At 29.1% G+C, this 23,511-nt stretch overlaps 2 protein-coding genes across 5 annotated transcripts in view; one reads left to right on the top strand and one right to left on the bottom strand.

Annotated features, from left to right (window-relative positions):
- The window catches only part of LOC106684800 (dual specificity calcium/calmodulin-dependent 3',5'-cyclic nucleotide phosphodiesterase 1), a 420,431-nt gene extending 396,926 nt beyond the window's left edge, over nt 1–23,505 (top strand). For all 4 annotated transcript variants that reach the window (XM_067046266.1, XM_067046269.1, XM_067046267.1 and 1 more), the window contains 9 exons: nt 3,314–3,563; nt 8,314–8,430; nt 8,504–8,644; nt 10,240–10,409; nt 10,507–10,668; nt 11,767–11,969; nt 17,611–17,748; nt 18,906–19,007; nt 20,616–23,505. In XM_067046266.1, the coding sequence (XP_066902367.1) occupies nt 3,314–3,563; nt 8,314–8,430; nt 8,504–8,644; nt 10,240–10,409; nt 10,507–10,668; nt 11,767–11,969; nt 17,611–17,748; nt 18,906–19,007; nt 20,616–20,716 (1,384 nt within the window). In that variant the 3' untranslated portion in view covers nt 20,717–23,505. The remainder of the gene's footprint in view (nt 1–3,313; nt 3,564–8,313; nt 8,431–8,503; nt 8,645–10,239; nt 10,410–10,506; nt 10,669–11,766; nt 11,970–17,610; nt 17,749–18,905; nt 19,008–20,615) is intronic.
- Nucleotides 19,736–23,511, bottom strand: part of Cdc6 (Cell division cycle 6) — a 19,162-nt gene continuing 15,386 nt past the window's right edge. The window contains exon 9 of the mRNA XM_014427081.3: nt 19,736–20,447. Within this exon, the coding sequence (XP_014282567.1) occupies nt 20,442–20,447 (6 nt within the window). The 3' untranslated portion in view covers nt 19,736–20,441. The remainder of the gene's footprint in view (nt 20,448–23,511) is intronic.

Raw genomic sequence — 23,511 nt, 5'->3', positions numbered from 1 at the left:
TGTTATTTAGAATAATCATTGGTATCTTATAAGGAATAATCAAATTATATATCACCAGAATATTTTTTAAATATTCAAATTACACTTCTAATAATTATAATACTCACAATGTTCTAATATTAAAATATATGTTAGTCATCTCATTATAAAAATTTGAGTTTTTTTTTAATATAAAGATTTTATTTTGGTGACTCTGATATCTGTACTTGTAAAATTACTTTGTTTAAGAATCCATATACTATCTTAGAAACAGTTTGACAAGGAATCATTGTTGGCGTTAAAGTGTTATTACATGTCACTATGTTCGCTATATCCCATGCCTGTTAATAAAGATATCGTGGAATAGTATGCTTATGAGGAGGTAGGATTCTTTAACCGTCATCACTCTTTCTAACCTATCTTTTCCTTTGTTTCTTCTCTCTATATCTATCACTTTGTCTTAACTCTCTTAATCAGTTTTATATTTAATTTTCTCTGTACCTAAACTGTTTGTTTTACAGCAACAGCATCTGCACGTTATGTACTACTTGTCAAAGTAAAACCATCATACCTTGGAGTCCTTTCTTTAGAGTGTAACCAGTTTGAGCGTTGAGTTTCTAATTGTTGTATCCCACCTCATATTTATATATCCTGCAAAATTTTAGAGCATGTTAAATAGACAAATGGACTAGATTTCTTCTTCATTTTAAAATTTAAAAAACCCAGGCATTATTTATTTTACTTCTTTATAATGAGATTTAATGAAGAACAGTTTTATTCTATTTATAATACAAAAAATTATTTCAGGACAAGGTTTTGTGGAATAATTTTTAAAGAACAATGAATCAATTTATGAATGGATTTGGAAAGGGAGAAAAAATTGGAAATTGAACTTTCCAATTACCATTTGCAAACATAATAAGACATTGTTATAAATAATAATTTGAGGTATGTTATCCTGAGGTTTGTTCTATGTAGTAATGAATGACCCTATTAAACATAAAATCATACTTTACTTTACAATTAATTTATGCAATCTAAATAAATTATAAAATATATTGCCTTTTGTCAAATTAAAATTTGGTCAAAATCAAAACAATATTGATAATCCATTTCCATAAGGCAACCAAGGCAAAGTAAGTTGATCAGTTGCAGTGTTAATGTCTAAAAATATGTTCCTTATGTTAAGTTATTGTAACAATTTTCTTTTTTTAAAGTTTTTTTTTTATAAATGCTAATTTTTTTTTAGAACCTCTAACCACCGTCAAACTTCCAACACATTCTTTATTTATTGAATATAATTTTCTTCCAATGTTTCAGACTGTCAATCCAGCTTCAGGATAATTTTAATCAAATAATTACCTAATATCATTCAATATTATTTCACATTATGTTTACATCCATTGTCCATTGTATTAATTTTATCGAATGTTTAATGCTACTACAATCAATAGCCTCAAAGGATGTAATTTATTCTATGAAATATTGCCATGGTATAATATTAAAAAGCTTATAATAATTGAAGAATACTAGAATTTTGTATGACAAACCATCACAAGAATTTTTTTTAATTTTAAGTCCATTTGTTTATTAGAGAGAAATTAAATCTTCTTCCTTGCTCTGCATGTTTTGTTGTTTACTTTGTTTCTTTGTCAACCCTTTTGTCTTGAACCTTTCAAAGCAATTTTGAGTCAAAAACACATTTAATAGAACAGGTCTACTGTCTAGATGTCATTATAAATCTACCTTTATTGATTCACTTATTTCGCACGTTATGATTAGATCTTTAAGATGATAGAATTTATGGCAGTTGTTTGTGGGTAAATACTGTCTTATTCATTTTTTCTGGAACAAAGCATGTAATAATTCAACATCGTCAAAAAATATATTTCCGTATGTTTTAATTTACAACTATAAGTCTTCATAAATATTTCATAATAAAAAGATTTAAAAAAATTAAGTGATCAGAAGTTCAATCTAATTTTTTTAAATAATGTCTTGAAATTATTTAAACCTTGCATTCAATTGAAGTCGGAATGAATATCAACATGAAATCAAGACATTTGAAGACTACTACATATAATAAAACAACACTTTGGATGTGAAATTCCAAGATATTATTTTGAAGGAAATGGTCAGAGCTGCAGTCTACTATTTTTTCTTCCTTCTTTACTCCAGCCCTAACCATCTCCTTTAAATCAACTTATGATCAATAATCTCTCTCTCTGTATATATATATTTTATGATATTACTGTTTTAAAGAACAGAGAATAAAAAGGAACAAGTGTTTCATTAATCTTTTTACAGGATGAAAACCAGTATTTTAAATTAAATCATTACTGTATCTAAGATATTTCTGCTAATATTAATAGGAATCGTTGATAATACTTTCAGCATTCCTTGATTGTTATAGTATTTTCACAACTCTATAAGATAATCTTAAACCAAAAATGGCATTCCACATTTACTATAACCTAATCTCTTTGATAAATAATAGTTTATCTATATTATACCTAACATTTAATATAATTAAATTGTGAAGTTTTTAAGCACTTATATTCAAATAGTAAACATAATAGGACTATTTCAGGGATAAATGAAATAAATAAATATTCTAACATTATACTTGTTGTTCCATTGTGACAATAAACTAATTTTTAAAAAATACAAACATTATTTTGATTTTTGTTCATATATCATCCTGAGAACTAAAAATAATTTTCATTTATTTATTTTTAGAATAATTTTTGATAAGTTCCAAATCTATCTAGATATTCTATTATTTCTTGTGGTCCTGAAAAATACTTAAATATTGTAACAGTTCGTTCAAGTTCTAATATGATTCGAAATGGCCGGAATAAATTTATCCTCCTTAAATGTACTTGTTTTCTTATTTGCATGGTTGTAATCAGTATGCATAACTGCATGAAAAGTTATTAAACAATCTAGTCAAAATATATGTTTTCTCTTTGTGATATTTGTGTTTTATGTATGATTTCTCTGTTTGTTTTTCATTGATTTATTGTTTTATTTATTTATTATGATGGCCAGAGTTCAGTAAACTTGGAATTACATAAGTGAGTATTCACAATTAAGAAACAATATTAAAATTGCAGAATTTATTTATCAGAAAAAAATAAATAAAAAAGAAAATATTTCAATGAGTAGAATTTATCATGTATATTTTCTTTGCTATATTTTGATTGATTTGCCTCTAAATATGATTTTGTCAGTGACACATACCAAGACAGTGATGAGCCTGCATTAGAGAGGTATGATTTAAGATGTGAATCATTAACTTTAACAATTTACTGACAAAACTTTTCTGTAATAGGAGATTGGCTGACGATGATGACGAGCTATCTGAGGTTCAGCCAGATGCAGTTCCTCCTGAAGTTAGGGAATGGCTGACAGCGACCTTCACTCGTCAAGTTGGGCCTACTAAGAGGCGCAGTGAAGAAAAGCCAAAGTTTAAGTCTGTAGCTCATGCTATCCGAGCAGGTATATTTGTTGACAGAATCTATCGCAGAGTAACCAGTTCAGCTCTTATGCAGTTTCCACCTAGTGTTGTTAAAGTTCTTAAGGTAATTTTGCACTTAACATTTAAAAAAATCTACATACTATTGTTTAAAAAACATATTTTATGGCTTAAGAGGTCAATTTTTCTTATGAATCTCCACAAACTATATGAATTCTTTAGCTTACAACATTTAGAGTTGTCATCATTCTTGGAGCAACAACTATTTAAGAGTCAGAGCCTCCAGCAATTTTGTCCAATAATCCTCTCTACTAGTTGCTGTCACTTTCCCATTGCAGCTTCTCAAGATGGTCAAGGCGTCCATTTACACTCCATCAATCCATCAGAACCGAAGGTTTTTCCCTTCTTTACGTATCATAAGCTCTTTTATCAAAGATTCTTTGGAAAATCTGGACTGGATCATTGTGATGATATACCCTGGCCAGCAAAGACACTGCCCTTTATCTCTTTTGTAAAATCTAGATGCCTTCAGAATTCAGTTAATTGGCTTATATCTAATTATTAAAATTTACTTCTGAACCCTCATTGCCTAGCCAGTGCAATGGGGCAATGTAACAAACAATGGACAAAAATCTGAATTTTTATTATTTCATATCTATCTTTAAAATATTAAGGAACTACTTTAGGTACTAGTATCATATAAAAATAATACACAATAATCTTATTTTGACCAACAAATACAAGTGGCATTGTAAACAAGGTTGAGTCCTCAAAATTTGTTTCATACCAATCTTCATATATTAATCCTCTCCAGTTGAGCTGTAGCAGCAATCTGGGGCACTTAAGCAATCTGGGAGAATTAATTTTACTTTAAATTTCTAAATAAAGATATTATGATCATGCTTCATTTAATATCTAATCCTAAATCTTACTGTAAGGAGAAAACATATAAAAATCCAAAGAAAAATTATTCTAAATATTGATGAATAAATAATAAAATGTGAGATTAGTAATAAAATAGATGTTGATTTCAATCTAAGTTTACATTCTGATGTACTGACTAGCGATCCAAACTACAAAGTACCATGAAATACCATTGCAATGTTATATTACTATTACTGCATTGTAGGTATATCATATTTATATAAAAACTAATAATATTAACCTATCGCTCTATAGTACTTAATAAATTATCACATAATTGTTGGTTTGTTTAGAGTTTAAATCACTTTATGAAAATAATTATTTGGAGATAACTGTTGTGGATTTAGGGAGGGTTTTATAAAGAAAGACAAAGAGTATGTTTCATGAACAGACACCAACACCCCACTGAGCCAAACAAAAGAAACATGGTTGTCCCATTGTCCGAATCAGTGTCACCATCTACTATTTTATTTACAAATCAAATAATAAAACTTATTTTCTACAACAATTTCCTTCTTTAAATATGTTTTATTATTTCCTTTTATTTATTACTTTCTTTTTTTTAATTTTATTGCATCACTTTTTTTAATTTTAATGCTCCACAAACACTTCATCGAGTCCTAGGTTCAAACATTCCCACCTAGTCTTCTGTCTTTTGTAGAAGATTTGGACTTCTCTTCTTTCGACAGCATCCAGACTTTTCACAGTCAGGATTTTCACCAAATCCTCACCATTCACCAAAATACTCTCTGAAATCAATATGAATATTTGATTTAACGGGAGGTTTGGCAATATTTATTGTATTACTAAATCCCTTTTTCTTTCTGAGTTTCTTCTTCTTCTTCTTGATATGAGTATATTTCCTACTTTCTTCTTATAAATTTTCTGCTTCAAAATCCTTTTTTTTTTTTTCAACACCCCAATTATAGTCATCTGCATTTAATCTGAGGTGTTCTTCATCTTCTTTGGTATAGAAGTCTTTGAAATAAAGTTTTGGGTCACCATTTAAAGCTTTTAATTTTTGTAACCAACTTCCAGCAGGTTTCTCTTTCTGCTTCTTCTTTTTGCCTTGGAGCTTCTTAGGTTTTCCTTCATTTTTTACTTTAATTTTTACTAATACTTCACCACTTTTATCGTCAGGACCTGAATCACAACTCTCACTGAAACTCATTTTTAAATGTTTTAGTAGTTTCTTGATCTTCAACATCAGTTAACAGTTTAGGTGCTTAGGATTCACAAACAGATTCTTCATCAACACCAGTACAGCCTTTAAATAGATATTTCATGATATAGATTTCATTTACAATTGAATCAGGGAAACAGTGAATACTTTGACCACATACACTTGAGTAATTGTTTTTAAGGCAACTGTTCTTTTGAAATGAACTTTTTATGAGACTGCATCGACTATTTCATCATCACTTGATGTTTGTTGTTGATTTGTTGTCTCTAGTTCTTTCAGTACAGGAACTTTGTCTTCGGGGTCTTCATCACTCTCTTCCATGCCTCTTTCCTAGGAAAAGATGACCTCATTTTCCTTTTCAGTTTTCTTGGTCACTGAAATTAGATCACCACATAACACTGGAACAATTAAAACATCCTGAAAGTTAGAGTTGTTTACATCACCTTTGCTGCGTGTCTTCATTTTAATTTTCCCCTCATGAGGTTTATTGATATCCCTTCCATCTTCTTTTGTTTCTTCAGATCCTTCCTCAACAAAATACCTATTATCACAGGTAATTCCACAAAAGGCAAATCATATATTCAAGGATGCTCAATGCTGTCTTCTTGTTCGAGGCTTTTGTGTATCAAAGCGTCCATTTCTATTGCGTTGTCTATTATTTTCTTTGTTTTAACAGCATTCATTTTTTAGGTGACCTGGTTTTTTTCAAATAAAACAGACTTTTGGACTAAATTTCAGCCTTTCATGATATTTTTTTAATGCTAGGTCATCTATATATGTGTTTAATGTCTATTGAGGTTATTCCTTCTTTCCAATGACAATGGCAAAAGATTTTGCCTTAATTCACTGAATTTAATATTACTATTACTATATTAATATTACCAAAATAGCATTAACAACAGGATCATAATAGGATGGTAAGCTTTCGATGATATATCTCATCGATTCTCGGTCTGTCTGGGATTTACCCAGTTGAGCGAGCTATCTCTTGGACTAAACATTGAAACTACACACTCAAACTACTGTTTTCAGAAGAAAGAGGAGGGCATTATTCAAATCAGTAGAATTTCTTCCAGTATACCTATATCATCTGTAAGGGACAAAATTATAGTAAATCTGTTGAAATTTGTTCCTCTACCTTGTATTCCAGACATTCTTATTGTACTTTTGAGAGCCAAAATGAACAATAGACAAAAGAGGCAATCATGTGGCATTTTAGGGAAGGGTTTTATAAATAAAGACAAAGAGTATAGGTTTCCGTTAATAGGTCCCACAATGGACTGTGCTCAAAACAAAGAAAGTCTTTGTTCCCAGCAGTGTCATAGTGTCGCCATCTACTCTTTTATTTACAAATCAAATAATAAAACTTATTTTCTACAACAAATCACCCCACCTTAGCAATTTAATTTAACCAGAAAACATGATTAAATCAATGGACACTTTTACATTATATTATTTCAATGAAAGAAAACAAGTATGTAAAGATAAAAGGAAAGAGGAATTTTGGTTTCTTTGGTTAATGAATAGTTAGATTAGAATTTTATAATATTGGATTATGTTAGTTTTTTAATGAACTGTTTAGTTTCATAAAAACCAACTAGTGTAAACATACAAAATTCTGTTAACATATCCTCAATCTGTTTATGACAGATGGAGACAGCCATGCATAGGCCAAAGATATTCACAGATTTAATTCATAGGTCTGCTGTGATCAGCAAAAAACACCACCACTAACATACACTTATTAATTAACAGGCACTTATTGAATGTTCATTAAATTAAATAGTAATATAAATAACCTTAGTATTTTTTTTTTTTGATAGTGCAATAAACTAGCAAAAATTCGATGTAGACCATAGGTTTTATCAGATTTGAATAAATTAGGAGTTCAGTACAGCTTTAATTATTAATACTAAGTAATATTTGTGCATAAAATATTTAATAAATATTTACATGTCATTAAATAACATGTATAGTAACATATTATCAGCTAAATAAAATACACTACATTCTACCATGCAGCAAACCTATCTTGTTTCAAGTTTGCAATTTATAATAATGTTTTTCCCCAAATATCAAGTATTATTCAACAGCACCTAAAACTGTTTCAAATGAAATACTTTTACTACTATTTTTCATGGAACAATATGTTTAACTTCTAGAATTTCCTAATTGGTTTCCGTCCTAGCACATGATTACAAGCTCAAAATGCTGGCTGGTGCTCAGTGAAAGAATGTAGGATCTCTCATCATATACTGGTAGTATCTACATAGAGTTTAGCTTCATGTGCAAATTCTAAGAAAAAGCACAAATTTCTTTAAACATACCTTCCTTCACCATGTACTTAGTGTGGTAAATAAGAAGAAAAATGAGTTTTAAAAAATGATTACTCGAATTTCTAGTTTTTAACTAATGAAAAAATACTGGTAGTATCTACAACAATTTTAGGTACACATCCATACCATGCATATCTCTTTTAAATGTTACCTTCCTCTTGTTAATCAGTTCTTTACTCCATTCTGGCTGAAAATTCTAGTTATCTTTTCACTGATTCAGGTACAGTTTCTCAGTACTGTAACCAAGCTATGGACACTATTTCTATACTTAATATGATTCTTTGAACATTAGTATTAAATATAGATAATTTAATTAATGCAAAATTAAGTATTTTTAATTAATTTAAAAATTATTCAAGCATCAATTTAATTTGAGAAGTATAAGATATTTCATTTTTGTCCCTTTTTCTTAGACATTGGATGACTGGAGTTTTGATGTGTTTGCTCTAAATGAAGCAACAAATCGTCAGCCTATTAAATACCTAACATATGATCTACTGAACAGATATGGACTCTTCCACAAGTTTAAGGTAAAACTAATTTTACTAATAATGAGTGTTAAAAGCTTATTAATTTTAGTATTAATTATTATTTTCCTTTTAGATGGTACCATCTACTTTAGAGAATTTTTTAACAAGAATTGAAGAGGGTTATTGTAAATATCGTAATCCTTACCACAATAATTTACACGCTGCTGATGTGGCCCAAACTGTACACTACATGCTTTGTCAGACTGGCTTAATGGTAGGAAATATTTTAATTCTTTTCCAACAAATATAATACTTTTTCATTATTCTATGTTAACTATTAATCTTACTGATTAAAAATAAGCATGAGTTTATTTTATTGGAGTTGAAAAAACATAATTTTTTTCCTATAGCCTACAACAGTTTCCATCTGTTACAAACAATCTGCTATCATAATTGAAACATAATTCTGATTACCAATGCTTTATTTCTAGAAATAAAGGTGCTACAACTGTAACCTTTTGTGGAATTTGTAGGATATTCCAAATTATTGGTCAAAAAACATGATTGACCTGCTTGAAAAAAACGTTATCGATCATAAGATGACACGGTTATTTTATGTGAATTATAACTGCTAGTTGGCAAGATTCACTCAATAACAACATAGCAACAAGTGATTAAATAAATATTTTTAATCACTGTAATTTTTCCCTGAAAAAAATGTACTACATTGCTTAAGTTCTTTCCACATTACATTGAACCATCCCGCCTTCCTTCAAACATGTATTTACATCCTTTTTTTTCTCCTACTCGACCTTGCTTTCTTCTCCTAGATATTAGTAAACAATAAAATTATGGAATAGTATGTTAGAATTAATTATTTGAATATTGTTATTTAGTTTTTGTATTATTCCGCCAGCAATGCTGTAACATTGATCCAGATAGAATGGTTGGCAGATAACAGCAATCTGACTCTCTCTTGTCCCCCTCAATGTAGCTCTGTATATTGTGTTCACATTTTCTCATTAAACTGCATTATCTTTATTATGTGTAGTTTACTTCAACAAGATACCCAAACTATTATTCACATAGTAAACTATAAAATTATAGAAATAATACATAGACCAATTTCATCGACTATCCCTAAGCTAGTATTCTTTAGGCTAAGAGGCTCTTGCTGGCTGGCAAAAAGAACTTCCAGTATTTTGTAGATTTAATACTTGGGGGAAAAACATTGGTGCATCCAAGAGGAACAATGGATATTGCAGACATGCCTGAGAAACCACCAAACCAAGCAATAAAGTAGAGGGTATCAATTTAGGGACTTAGATAAGTACCAGATAATGAAAATGAGAATAGATTAAGAACATATCTACCCAAAATCCTCACTTACCCAAGAGGTAACAAAAAAGAAACCTATATTTGGGAACTTATAAAGTTATTCTGGAGAGAAGGACCTTGACTGTAAGTGGTAGGCTTATAACTGAAACATCAATTTTCTAAAACAATAAAAAAATATTGACAGCACACCTCAGGATATAACTAAGAATCTGAAAAGTGGATCTTTAATATTCCTATTGGAATATTTTCTTGTTCATTTAACAAAATTAAAAACACATTCTGGAACCTCAGTTCAGATTAATGCTATATTAATAACACAGTTATTTATTACTTTTTTTAAAAAATACTAAACTAGTTACCCTTCTTGGCTTAAGATTGAGCAGTGTGCAATTAGAATATTTTAGTTATAATTAATTTATTACAAAATGGTAAAACTTTGTGGACTTATGTAGTCTTGGGTAAAGATGCTAATCCATTTTTCTTTTAAATACACCTTAGTTTCTTCTAAATAATAAAAACTTGTTTCTGTAGAATTGGTTAACAGATCTTGAAATCTTTGCTACACTAGTGGCAGCATTAATACATGATTTTGAACACACTGGAACTACAAATAATTTCCATGTTATGTCTGGTACTGAAACAGCCTTATTGTACAATGACAGGGCTGTGTTAGAAAATCATCACATAAGTGCTGCTTTCAGGTAAAGACTTAAAATATTTATGAAAATCTTTAAAAAGGGTTATCTTACCATCCATAAACTGCCAAATATTAAATGATTTATGAAATCTCTTTCATAGGTTATTAAAAGAGGAGGACTGTAACATACTGCAGAGCTTGTCTGCAGAAGAATACAGAGAATTTCGATCCCTTGTGATAGATATGGTATTAGCAACTGACATGAGTTTTCACTTTCAGCAGTTGAAAAACATGAAAAGTATATTATCACTTGGTGAAAATAAGTAAGTATACCTGATATGTACGTAAGGAAAGAAAAATTACTCTGCTAAATCTTTGTTCTGTGTTTTATTTTAATGAGAATGAATCATTTAAGCCATGATGATTCAGTGAAAATATTTATTCTGTAAAAAGAATGAGGATCTTTTAGTAACACTGATTAGTTGCCTTAGTTTACATAACCCTACAAATCCAATGCCAAAAATCTGAATCAGAATTCACACAACTTTCACTCACCACTCTTCATGCATCCCTTATATTTTGTGTAAATTGGTGGACTCATATTGAAGGTATCCCCTTTTTTTGTGATTTAAAAAAATAAAATCTACAAACCAAAGAATGGGAAAATTATGAACAAAAATTTTTATTTTGCTGTTGTCATAAAAATTTGTATTTTAGGGTTTCTCGAGGTGGAAATAATGAATTTAAATTTTGTTGCTGCCAAGAATACAATGTTTAACTGAAGATAAGCTGTAATACAATCGGGAATGATAGGGTGGTCCCAGCTCATCCTGTTTGAATCGTATGAGTCAATACACAGCATACCAATCAATCCATGATTGATTGCTACAATTAGCAACCTAATATATTTGGGCAGCATTGCTAAATAAAGCATTTTTCTCTAATCCTTTCATTATAAATAACATGTAACGAGGGTTGGATTCAAACTGAAAAAATCTTAAGACACATACACAGAGTTTTTTTAATAAGTTTTTTGAAAAAGTTTTAATAAAAAATCTTATGATTTTACAAATAAGTAATAAAATGAACATAAAGAGGAGTCTAAAATCAGTCTTATAGGGAAAAATGGCTTTATTATAAAATTTGCAATTGTTGATTTAGGATAATTTTCAATGGGCAAAACTTTAAAGGCAATTTCTGAAAAGTAGTAAATTTTGAAATGTAACACTGAGAGTTATGTGCGATATTATAACCTCTTCAAGTAATAATGGCTGAAAAGAAAGTTATAGAGTAATCCATTTTCAGTTTTTAATTGCAACTGCATTGATTTTGTACAAAACAGTACAATACTGCTCTTAATTTATCTATTTTTAATTTTCTTATAGAATATTCTAGATCATAAACAGCACTTTTGTTTTTAGGGTGGATAAGTCAAAAGTATTGTCTCTTGTTCTTCACTGCTGTGATATCTCCCATCCTGCTAAAAGGTGGGATCTTCATCACAGGTGGACAACAAGACTGCTTGAAGAATTCTTCAGGCAAGGGGACATGGAAAGAGAGCTGGGTTTACCTTTCAGTCCTTTGTGTGATCGAAACAATACAATGATTGCAGAATCACAAATAGGTAATAATTGATCTTATTTTCAATCATTCTAATATTAAAATATTTAATAATTTTCCCAATTTATTCTGTCAGTTTCAACTAGTTAATTTTATTTCTTAAACAGCCAAAGCCAATAATTAAGGGGTCTGCAGCAATAAGAAGGTAGCTCTGTTTTTGGTTATTTTCAGTCATACCCAATTTCCATTTTTAAAAAAATGCTCTTTCTCCTTTGTTCTTCCCATTAAAATAGCCAAATCTAGAAACAATAGAATAAATTTGGCTGTACTCTTGAGATTCGCAGGATCCCGAATGGCTTAGTCACCAAGTCACTCATTTCTGGCCATCTCTATCGCTGTTGTTCTTCCATGTGTACACGTGTTTGAAGAATATGTTCAGTAGTCAGCTCGGCTCTTCCACATTCATACAGAGGTGTTGGAACAATTTTTAATTTTTTGCAAAGGTGAAAGTTGACCCGATTATGTCCAGATCTAACCTGGAAAATCACAACTTGAAAGTGAGTAGTATGGATCTCTGAGTTTGAAGTCTAGATGCTGATTATTCCACCTCTACTTTATTAATGGTTTCAGCTTCTTCTAGTCTAAGTATGGCAGTGATCTGGAATAAATTGGAGCTCACCTTCACAATTTTATCAGCCAGTTCATTCCTAATTATTTCATATTGCCCATTCACTGCAGTGTAACCTGTTCATAGATATTAGAGACATGCTCCAATTCAGTAGCAAGCAATGTCAGACGTGCTTTCCATTCCGACTTTAGGCTTATAAGAACTGAAGCTGCGTCTGTTAAAAATACAATTTTGGATTTCCGAGGCCTCTTAAGGCTAAAGGATCACTTCGTGGAACTCGCCAAAATTAGTAGAATTTACTTTTTGGTTTTCTCCAGAATGAATAGTCTGATTTTCAATGTATAGGACAGTTTGTGTTTTTTAAATAAAGAATTCATACTAATTTGGTTTTAAATCCTCTAATTGAATAATAAGGGAAATAAAACATGAAAATATGAGTTAACGATTATTTATTTTTTTTTAATGTGAAGTTATAGTCATTTGGAGAACCTTCCACTGAAATCAATGAGATCGCGTGAATATTGGGAGCGTAATGGCAAAAATAAATTTTTGTTTACAAGTGGATGGAGTTAAGATGGTTAATGACTGGAACGGAAACTCTAGCCAACAAAAACCAACTTTCTCATAGAAATACCTGAATTTGTGAATAGTCACTGTAAAATTGTAGTTGGTTTTCAGTTACATTAATTTTTATTCATTTATTTTTTATTTACTACTGGCTGTTTTTATTTAATTTTTTTTTATATTAAAATATGTTTTTTAATTATCCACAACTATTGGTTGTTTTGTACTTTACCAAAATAAGAAATAGAAGAATAAATAAATAATTCTTGGAATTTATTATAACTTAAAATGTCTTACAATAAATTGTAAATATTAGTAAATAATATAATAAATATTAGTATAAATAAAGTAGAAGACAGAGAAGCTGCTGCTGATCGGACTCCAGGCAGATAAGAGAAAAAAATGTTTTATTGACTTATTCTTTTCATTTTTATGTTACTTACTTAAATATTAACAGACATCTGAATGATACAGGTTATACTTATCTTTATAAGACATTTATAATATTTTTTTTTATTTTCAACTATCTACAAAATTTCTATGTGTTTACTATATTGTTTCTCATCTAATAATTAAAAACGATTTCTTACTTCGAAATAAAAGAAGCTGATACATCCAATCCAAATTTAAGACATAGAAAAAGAAACAGAATGTAGCCTGTTCTTGACAATATTAGTCAATCTTCTACTTCAAATTGTAAAATAATGCAGTTACAAATAGTAATATAGTTACATAATGATGATTATGTCAAGAAAGATGAAAATAATTTTTAAAATATATTTCCTTTCTTTATTAATAAATTTATTGTTAGCATAGTTCCTAATGTCGATAATATCAGAAAACTAAGAGATAGGAATATATTTGTTGAAACAAGTAACACAAGACTGTCTGAAACATTATTGGCGATCACAAATTTGAGAGGTCAGTTTGAAGTAGAAGCCAGTACTCATTGCTGCCTTAATTATTCTAAAGGTGTGATCAGGTGTTTTGACCTACAGTTTGCCATGATAGAGGAGATAAAAGATGAATTTAAATATATTGTTACCGATCCCTTTAGAATTAAAGTAAAAAGAAATGGTATTGGAAAATAGACTCACACACATATATATTATCTTTTGTAACACCCAAGCCTCCTGAAGCAATCAAAATGGGGATTTGAGGATTGGGGGGGATTGGGGGACTATCAAGGTCAATCCCTATGTTCTCAATCCTTACCACTACTACAGTAGTATGGGGTTTTCACCCTCATCAAAACAGTGTAAAAAAGCTGAAGTTTGTACCAAATGTGACAATACCTGTCATACAGATAACTCAATTTATGAAAATTCAGCTAGTGACATTGCATAATTGCACAGGGAAGCATAATGCCTTGGACTGCAAATGCTCTATTTTTAAATTATAAAAATAAATCAAGGCAATACAAATATTAATAAGGGCTCATTCATTAATGCCAAAAATATTTTAAGGGAAAAATCCAAGTATATTTTTAAAATGATATGCAGAAGCTGTTATATGTTCTGAAAAAAAAAATTTATAGGAATCCGAGTAGACTTCACTCTATTGGCATAGATGATTAAAGGGCTATACATCTTTAAACAAGACCAAACAAATATTGAATTATGTGCCAAATGAGTACCTAACATTTTAAGTTTGGTCCAGAAATACAGTTAATATTGACAGTTGAAAAAAAAACTTTTTTACCTACTTTACCAAGAAATTTAATACAGTGACTATGGCTAAGGTCGGTAGCATGGAAAAGGGTGTTCTAAATAAAAATGTAGAGTATGAAAGTATCAGTGTCCAATAAATAACTTTGTAATTGTTCTACTCCCAATTCAAAGTTTAATGTATCAACATCTGATATATTCTTTTAATAAGTTAAAAAATTATAGTATAATCATTAGTATTTGATGATTGTCTGATTAGGTACAAAATATAATCAGTTTGAGAAAATTTTGCTCAGTCAGAGAAAATTTGGAAAAATCCAGAAATAGTTAGGTAATTCCTTCCAGTCATTTTGCTAGACTTCCTGGTCATTGTCTCTCTCTTCTTTCTATCTTAGACTCCTTGTCTAATGAACATTTCATTTTTATTTAAAATGTCCCTTTAAAGATAGCATAGAGCATATTTTTAGAGAAGGCCAAAATATTGGAAATTAAAGTTCGGATCAAAATAGTTCCAAATAAAAAAAGAACAACATGAATGAAAAAGACGAACTCCTAATAAAAAATAGTTAGTGGCCATAAATTATTTATTATACTTTAATAAAATTAGTGTTGTCATTTTGTTCAGTTGCTTTTGTTAGGAATTTGATTTTGTGGAACTTATGACCTTTGGAAAACTAAACCACAAAATCTATATAAACAAAAACATAATTATTTCAAAAAGTTCAGTGTCAATCTTAGCTATTGTAAACCTGGATTTATCCATAGAAAAAAAAAATCATTTTCAAAATTAATTATTAATTACATATAACACAAAATGTTACATGTACATCTATACATGGGACAATATAAAAGGTTTTGTTATTGCATAAGCAAAGAAAATAAATCTACAAAATCGGACTAGTATTAGCAAAGATATAACAAATTTTCGATATCACTTATCAGCATAAAAAAAAAAAAGTAACGTTCGTTTGTTACTTATCTATGATTTCTGAAAATTCTCAACTGATATACACACTGTTATTTTCAAAATGTTTGTTGTAGTTCTGGGAAGATACTTAGCAGTTGAAATCTTGGATTTATCCATTAAAAGAAGTTATGATCAAAGTAAACCATTTATTGCGTATTACTCAAAATGTATACATTTTTTCATATAATGTTCATCATAGGCCATTGAACATTAGAAAACCCAACTGAACTAAGTTTTAGAGTATTTGTTATATTATTATTGTATTTTAATTATCACTGGTTTTATTGAATTTGCTTATTAATGAACTTTTTTTTCTTTTCCATCATAATTCTCCTTTCATAATTTTTCCTTAAAAAATACACATCCATAAAAAAGAACAAAAAACACTCCTGTTCCAAAACAATCCATTTTTGAATGGAAAAAAATCAGAATAATTTTATTTTTTGCTAAATTTTGTTTGATTTTCATTTATTTATCTTTTTGTTTTCAAAATTTATAGAAAATGAATAACTCATATTTAGTAGTTTGATGATGGATATGTAACATCGAACTGCTCCTGCACACCTGTATAGCTTATAAGGCAGGGGAAGGTGGAAATAAAAAAATAACTCGTATGGAGTTTCAATTGAATGTAGCAGGAAAGTTGTGTGAGTGGACCTAACAGATATTTTTTAAGTTCAGTCAAAGTGTAACAAGATATAGAAGATTTACAGAAATAAATACACAAATGTTGTATAGTTAGAAAAAGACAAACAAAAACTTTGAATTTCATTTTTAAAAACTTCATTTCACTACTAATTCTAAATGAGGTTACTCCATAATTTCTTCGAACTTTCCATTCATATCCATGCCCCAATACATTAGATATTACAAAGCAATCAAGCAGTAGCATCTGTGAAGATGACAGCTATCTCAATAGTAATGGAGATAACAGCTAAATGTATTTTTATTTTTGATTGTCTTGAAATTTTATTAGACAATGCAAAATGAACCCCTTAAATTAACTAACTAATTTTTAACTAAATTATTTGTTTCAGCCAAACTAAAAATATATACATAAATCTATACTTTTTCATGGAAGAAAAATCTGTAAAAAAAGAAAACTGGAAGATTATTGATAGACCGTGTGTATAGATGAATGGAATATGGTCCGGGTGCGGTTAAAAAAAAAACTCAAATAGTAAATAATTATACTATTTTTATTGAGCCAACGTTTCGCCCCACGTTGCAGGGCTTCGTCAGGGCTAAAAAAGATACAAACACTATAGTTACAAAAAGGAAAAATTGTTTTTTTCTTTTCTTTTTTCCTTTTTGTAACTATAGTGTTTGTATCTCTTTTAGCCCTGATGAACCCCTGCAACGTGGGGCGAAACGTTGGCTCAATAAAAATAGAATAATTATTTACTATTTGAGTTTTTTTTTACAGCACCCGGACCATGTTCCATTCAAAAAAAGAAAACCTTTTTTTAAAGTTGTTAATTAAATTATTTTACAAATTACACTATTCTTTGAGGTAAAAGTGATAACATTAATCTCAATCTATTATTCATAAACTTATAAAAAGAACTTTTGGGCTGAAATAAAAAAAAAAAAATAGTTCTCCTATTTTTTCCAAAGCCTTATTTAATTTTGTCTATTATGTTAATTGATACCCATTTGTAATTAATAGAAACTTAAAATGAAGAGTAAATAAAATTGTAAATTTATATTGAAATTTAAAAGTAAGTTACCCAACAGAAATGTATGAAAATATATTTAATTTGAAATACTCTAACTTCTATGAACACAGACAGCTTAATTACTTTTATAATCACCCTAAATAACAAAATAATTCTATTACCTTTAATTAGGTCCTATAATGTTTTTTTAATGTCTATAGGTTTCATAGATTTTATCGTTGAGCCCAGTATGGGAGTTTGTTCTGACATGCTGGAATTGATTTTAACTCCACAACCGCCAACTACAACAGCTACAACCACTCAACCTCCACAAGGAGCTACAGATATTGGTAGTAATGGTAAGAAACTGTTATTCAAATAACTGTAATAACAATGTTATACTATTAATATTGTAGTATTACCTAATACCTGTAATACCTTCATCCTTAAAAGTATAAATTTAGATGGCCAATTATATATATCTATGAGAAGGGGAAATAAAAAATGGCACAGTTTCTTTGAGGAAAACTGGACGTTCAATATCTCTCTGAAGAAGTCGTTAGATATTTGGGAGTTCTTCCACTTGGAAATTTTAAAAAATAATTCAGTCCAGAATGGGTCCATTTATATGTTAGCCAAAAACACCATACATTTTTTATAACCCTAATTAACTAAGGTTCTGGTTTCTGTATATTATGATTGACCTAATGCAGAATCCTTACACATCATATTTCACTGTGTAAGAGATCAAGGTTCTCTGGTATTATTTAGTTTCTTAGATTAGTACGTTCATTCTCATGTGTGAATTATTTGAATTTCAAAAACCAATATACACGATTCCTCTAAATTAAAAAACAAAATAGCAGATACAAGAATGATATTACATAACATATCAGTGTAACATGTTCATACTATGTTATCCATATCTGAGTGACATTGCACTTCCAAGGGGTCCCATTGTGATCTTCACTCACTCATTGAGATCTTCAAGCACCCTAACATTCTTGGAGATTTTATTATTTAAAAGTATTTAAATTTTTGGCAGACTCTATATGTACCAACCAAACAATAAAAGATACATTTATTATTAAATTATTACTATTTACTTTTAATTTTAAAATACCACATTTCAAGAAACACTAAAAATATAAAATAATATCTTGTGGGTGGTGCCGCCACAAGCCCAAAGGCTACTAAATAGTTATTTTTAAAATGTTTACTGTTCTTTGCCTAATATCCATATTTTTAAAATCTAATCTAGCGGTACCAAGGGGAAGATTAGATTTACATCACTTTATATTTACAAAGTGAAGAATTATATGAAAATGAATTGAAACTTTGGTTTAAACATGAAAATATAGAATAAAATATTGTTGTTGCAGTACTGTTTGCAATAGTAATTCCAATAGAGAAATAGTACCAGTAGGAATTGTGGAATTTTTATTTTTATTTTTAAAGTTAAATTTAAATTTATTTTTACTAACCATTCTATTATTTCTACATTGTACTGTTTTAGTTCCTGGGCCTAGTAAATCTGAGAATAAAACAGCAATTAAAAAACCTTGGGTGAATTGTCTGGTAGAGAATAAAAGAATATGGAAAGAAAAAGCCCTTCATGGTAATTAATTACACATAGTTTTTATTCAAATTTATGTATTATTTTTAGTTAACCCTCCATTAGGTGCTAGGTACTCCACTCATCTGAGTGATTAAGAATCAAATGAGTGATCATCAGTAGATTTCATTGTTATACTCACTTACTTTGGCCTCAAGCACAATTTGCCCTCAGCTCATCTCTATCCAGAGCCTTTCCATTCAGTCCCTCCAATTTTCCTGAGGTCCTCCTCTAGGTACTTTTGCCGGCATTTCCTCTGACATCCTCTTTTCCTCTTGTAATTTTCACCATTCAATAGTTTTTAATATTCCAGAAAGTATTTACATCTTGCCTTTAGCAGTTTTTATAGAAATTCTGTTGTTTTCCGTTTTTTAATATGATTTTACATATTAAATTCCAAAAACATTATGAGTGAAATTGAAAATATTTTAGAGTGAACTGGGTTGATTATATCCCAAAAATACAATAAGTGATTATAAATCCTTATTGGCAAGACAGTAATTTTAGTTATACCTCATTGTCCCTATCAGTTAGAGTAAATGTGTAAATAGCCTTTAGTTTCAATAATGTTCGAGGAGAGTAAATGTAGAAAAAGAAGGAAAAAATAGAACAGATTGACAAAACAAAAGTTTTCATCAAATTTTTTTATACAACAAAGATTGAATCATGAAAATTTTTACAATTTATTTTAGTTGATAAGTTCGCCATATTTTAATTTAAATAGTATTTATTGCATTTCTCATTTGATCAGTTACATCATAGTCTGAAAAATATTTATGGTGTACATATGCACTTATTGGTACACTTTGCATCACTCAACTAAAACTAAGGGTTATGTCGGTACCAATGCGAAATAAAAATAACCCATTTACAACAATGAAAAATAATTGAAAGTACATATCGTGAGGTGGAAATACTGTTCTTACAAACAAGTCGAGTTAGGTTACTGTAAGACATGCCGAATTTCCACCCTTATCCTAGATAGCAGTTATCAGAAGCTGATAATACCACAGAAAATAATTGTATGGTTTCAGATACAACATCTACCATTTTCCAAATCACTAACACATTTGCCCCAGTCCAACATATTAATAAATTTCATTCATTTGAATTAGTAAATTTGTTTTGACACATACATGAATGCATTCATTTCTTAATAAACACTCATTTATCCCTTCTCTCATCAGATACCTCTTTGTAAAAATGAATCCATCATATTTGTGGCTAGAAAGGATTCACTCTATACAATTGTTGGAACATGTAGGTTTGGCTTAAGATTTAATAATTAATTTGTTTTGCATCTTGACCTTCCATTATGTTATATTACAGACAGTGTTTGATTCATATAATGTATTTGGAAATTCCTGGTATGCTATGTCCCTCTTCTTAGCATCTAAAATTATTGTTGCATTTTACATACTAAGAAAGGGTTACATATTATCCCTGAAACATAAAAATATAACATATGAATTAAGTGATATTTAGTCTCTACTATGGTATATTGGCAAGGAAGGAAGAAAATTTAATATTACATTAATTATAAAAACTCATTTAAGAAATTTAAATTTATAATAATAATTAAAAGTTTATTATATGCACATTACTTAATAGAAACAGCTTTTAAGAAGAAAAAAGAAACAGCAGAAGAGTCTGAGGACCAGCCTACCACAAATCAGAAAAAAGAAGAAGAGAGTAGCGAAAAAGTAACTTAAAAGCTGTCCAATATCATTCATTGTAAATACACCAAGCTCAGAAAAATACTTATAGATATCCTCTCATCACAATTAGTTTTTCTACTTATGTTTAAAAAATAAGAAGGCTGACCACCTGAGACTAATTATGTTAAGTATCTTTAAATTTTACTTTTTTCTCCACTTTTGTATAGGTTGTTACTTATTAATAATTGTAAGTCGATTTAAGGGCTGATAGAATGAAAAGTGATAGAAATTATTTTAATCTTGACGTAAACCTAATGTAAATTTTGTATTTAGTATTTATAGTTTCTATCAAAATGGGATGTTTTTCAATGTAGAACTGTTAATAACTATATTAATTAGAATTATATAAACTTGGTAAGTACATAGGGACCTACTATGTAAACTGTTAAAATTTCCATAACTGTCTAATCTAACTTGTCCTATTTCATAGTGTTGTGTATATGCATAAATATATTATATAAACACCCTTTTCCTATTTGCACATATTTACATATAAATATGGAAATTGCCTATTAATTTCATGTTCAGCCTGAAGAACCTTAACTACTATGACTTCTTTAAAGAATTCTTAAAAGCAAAAAATCTTTGTGATATTTCAAATGCACATTTATACCTATCTTACAGGGGCTAAATTTAAGCAAACCTTAGATTAAGGCATGTAAACATTTAAATTAGATATACAGTTAAATATAAATGTATATGTACAGGGTGTCCCACAATATATGTTCACCCCTCTCAACTTCAACAATTTTTAGAATTTTAATTTTATTTTTGCTGGGTCATAACAGTGGCATTTGTTCTTTCTTTTAATGTATTATTAATTTTCTAACCTTCTCTAATTCTTCATCAGCACACCTAACTCTGGAATTTCCAATGGTATGGAGTACTTTTTTATTTTAAAGATTCTTGTGATAAACTCGTATGACTCTTTAACTAACTGTTAACAGTTGTTTACTGTTTGTGATGAACTGCATGCAAATGTGGAAAATCATAAACCCTTAAAAGAACTCAATCGCTTCTTATTTTAATTTCTCGTTTGAATCTGTTTCTCATGATTGAGGCTACGTCATCTTGACTACCTTTTTGATCTCCTCAGCCAGTCAAGGAAACTAAAATTTTAATGAAGAATTCAAACAAGAAATTGAATTCTGGAATAATTTTGTGATTATATTTATATATATTATTTTGCAAATGACCAAAACTAGTTAATAATTGTTGGCAATTATATCTTCAGAATGAGTTGTACCATAAAAGTACCCATATACTATGGGAGCTTCTATGATCCAAATTGTTTCAGAATTCATTTTTCTATATGAATCCTTCATCATAATTTGAGTTTCCTCAACTGGCCTAGAAGGCTAAATTGGCAGTCAAGATGATGTAGCCTTAATTACAAAAAACTTCATTTATGAGAAACAAATTCATAAGGGAAATCTGTAACGATTGAGTTCTTTAAGGTTTTTTTGATTTTCCACACCATTTGTCACAAACAGTAAAAAATTATTAACAGTTAGTGGCAATTCGCACTTGCAGGACTCATCTAATTTACTATCAGAATCCTTAGAAAAAAGTACCCCATTTCGTTTAGGAATTCCAGAGTTAGGTAGGCTGAAGGTTAGAAAATCAGCAGTAATCCCAAAAAATGGACCACATGCCACCGTTATGAACCAGAGAAAATCAAATCAAAATTTTAAGTTGTAGAGGTTAGGGGGAGTGAACATGTAAAAAGTACCCATAGTTATTATAGATGCATGATATACCATGTATTTATATGTATGTATGTATTAAGTTTCAAATTAAACAGTATTATTAAGAAAAATAATAATAATGAAAACAGTGTACTATAATAAAAAAAGCTTATGTACATAAGAACATTTTTATGATGCAGAAAATATGTTTAATAATAATTGTACTAAGTTATGAATACACCATAAAAGTATTAACAAAAAATCATTATTGTCTTATTCTACATTTTAACTTGAACATATTTATTGGATAGAGATAATGTTATGAATTTGGAATCAAATAAATATGCAAACCATATCTCCAACTAAATGCATTGACAATGAGAATATAAAATGTTCTCAATATAAAATTTAGATTTGTTTAACCATTGAAGCTAAATATTCTTTATTTGCTCATTTATTGGGGCATATTTATTATAACTTAGCTCTATATGTAAAGATCTAAAATTATTTTATTATTTAGATATTAATCTCTGTGCCTTCTAATCTTGTATTGTGGAGTAGGTGACTATATCCATTTTATAAAAAAAGAATTTAAAAACACTATATTTTAGCATTACCTAATGATATTGTTAAAACTCTTCAACATCTTATTGTATTAAAACTGAAGTTTGACAGATATCTCATGAATATAACCTTCGAACCAAACATTCACCCCAGAAAACTTAAAATACATTGACTTTGAGAATAGTGTCAATCGAAAATGCCAACCCTAAAGTTTAATAACTTCTCTTTTTTTTTTTTGCAATAAGTCCAAACTGAACAATGTGATAGCACTACATGGCTTTTTCTTACAGACAACAAAAATTAGATAGCTCATCGAGTTAACATTTGAAATTAATGAGTATTATTATACGATAAATTATTATTCCTTAAGGTGTTCTATTTTCTATTGACTCTGTTCTGTACGTATTGTAGGCTAATGGTAACTTTATGTTATAAAATGTAAGAAGCTTATTTAGATCATGGTAAGCCCTAATTATTACATAAATCTGTACCACAAAAGTAAATTATCACATGAAAATTTATTTTATTTTAAGATTT

Source organism: Halyomorpha halys, unplaced genomic scaffold, assembly GCF_000696795.3.
Source record: "Halyomorpha halys isolate HHAL.00 unplaced genomic scaffold, Hhal_1.1 Scaffold620.1, whole genome shotgun sequence".
Classification (NCBI taxonomy): domain Eukaryota; kingdom Metazoa; phylum Arthropoda; class Insecta; order Hemiptera; family Pentatomidae; genus Halyomorpha; species Halyomorpha halys.
Note: the sequence above shows the minus strand (reverse complement) of the source record. Positions and strands in the feature narration are given on the sequence as shown.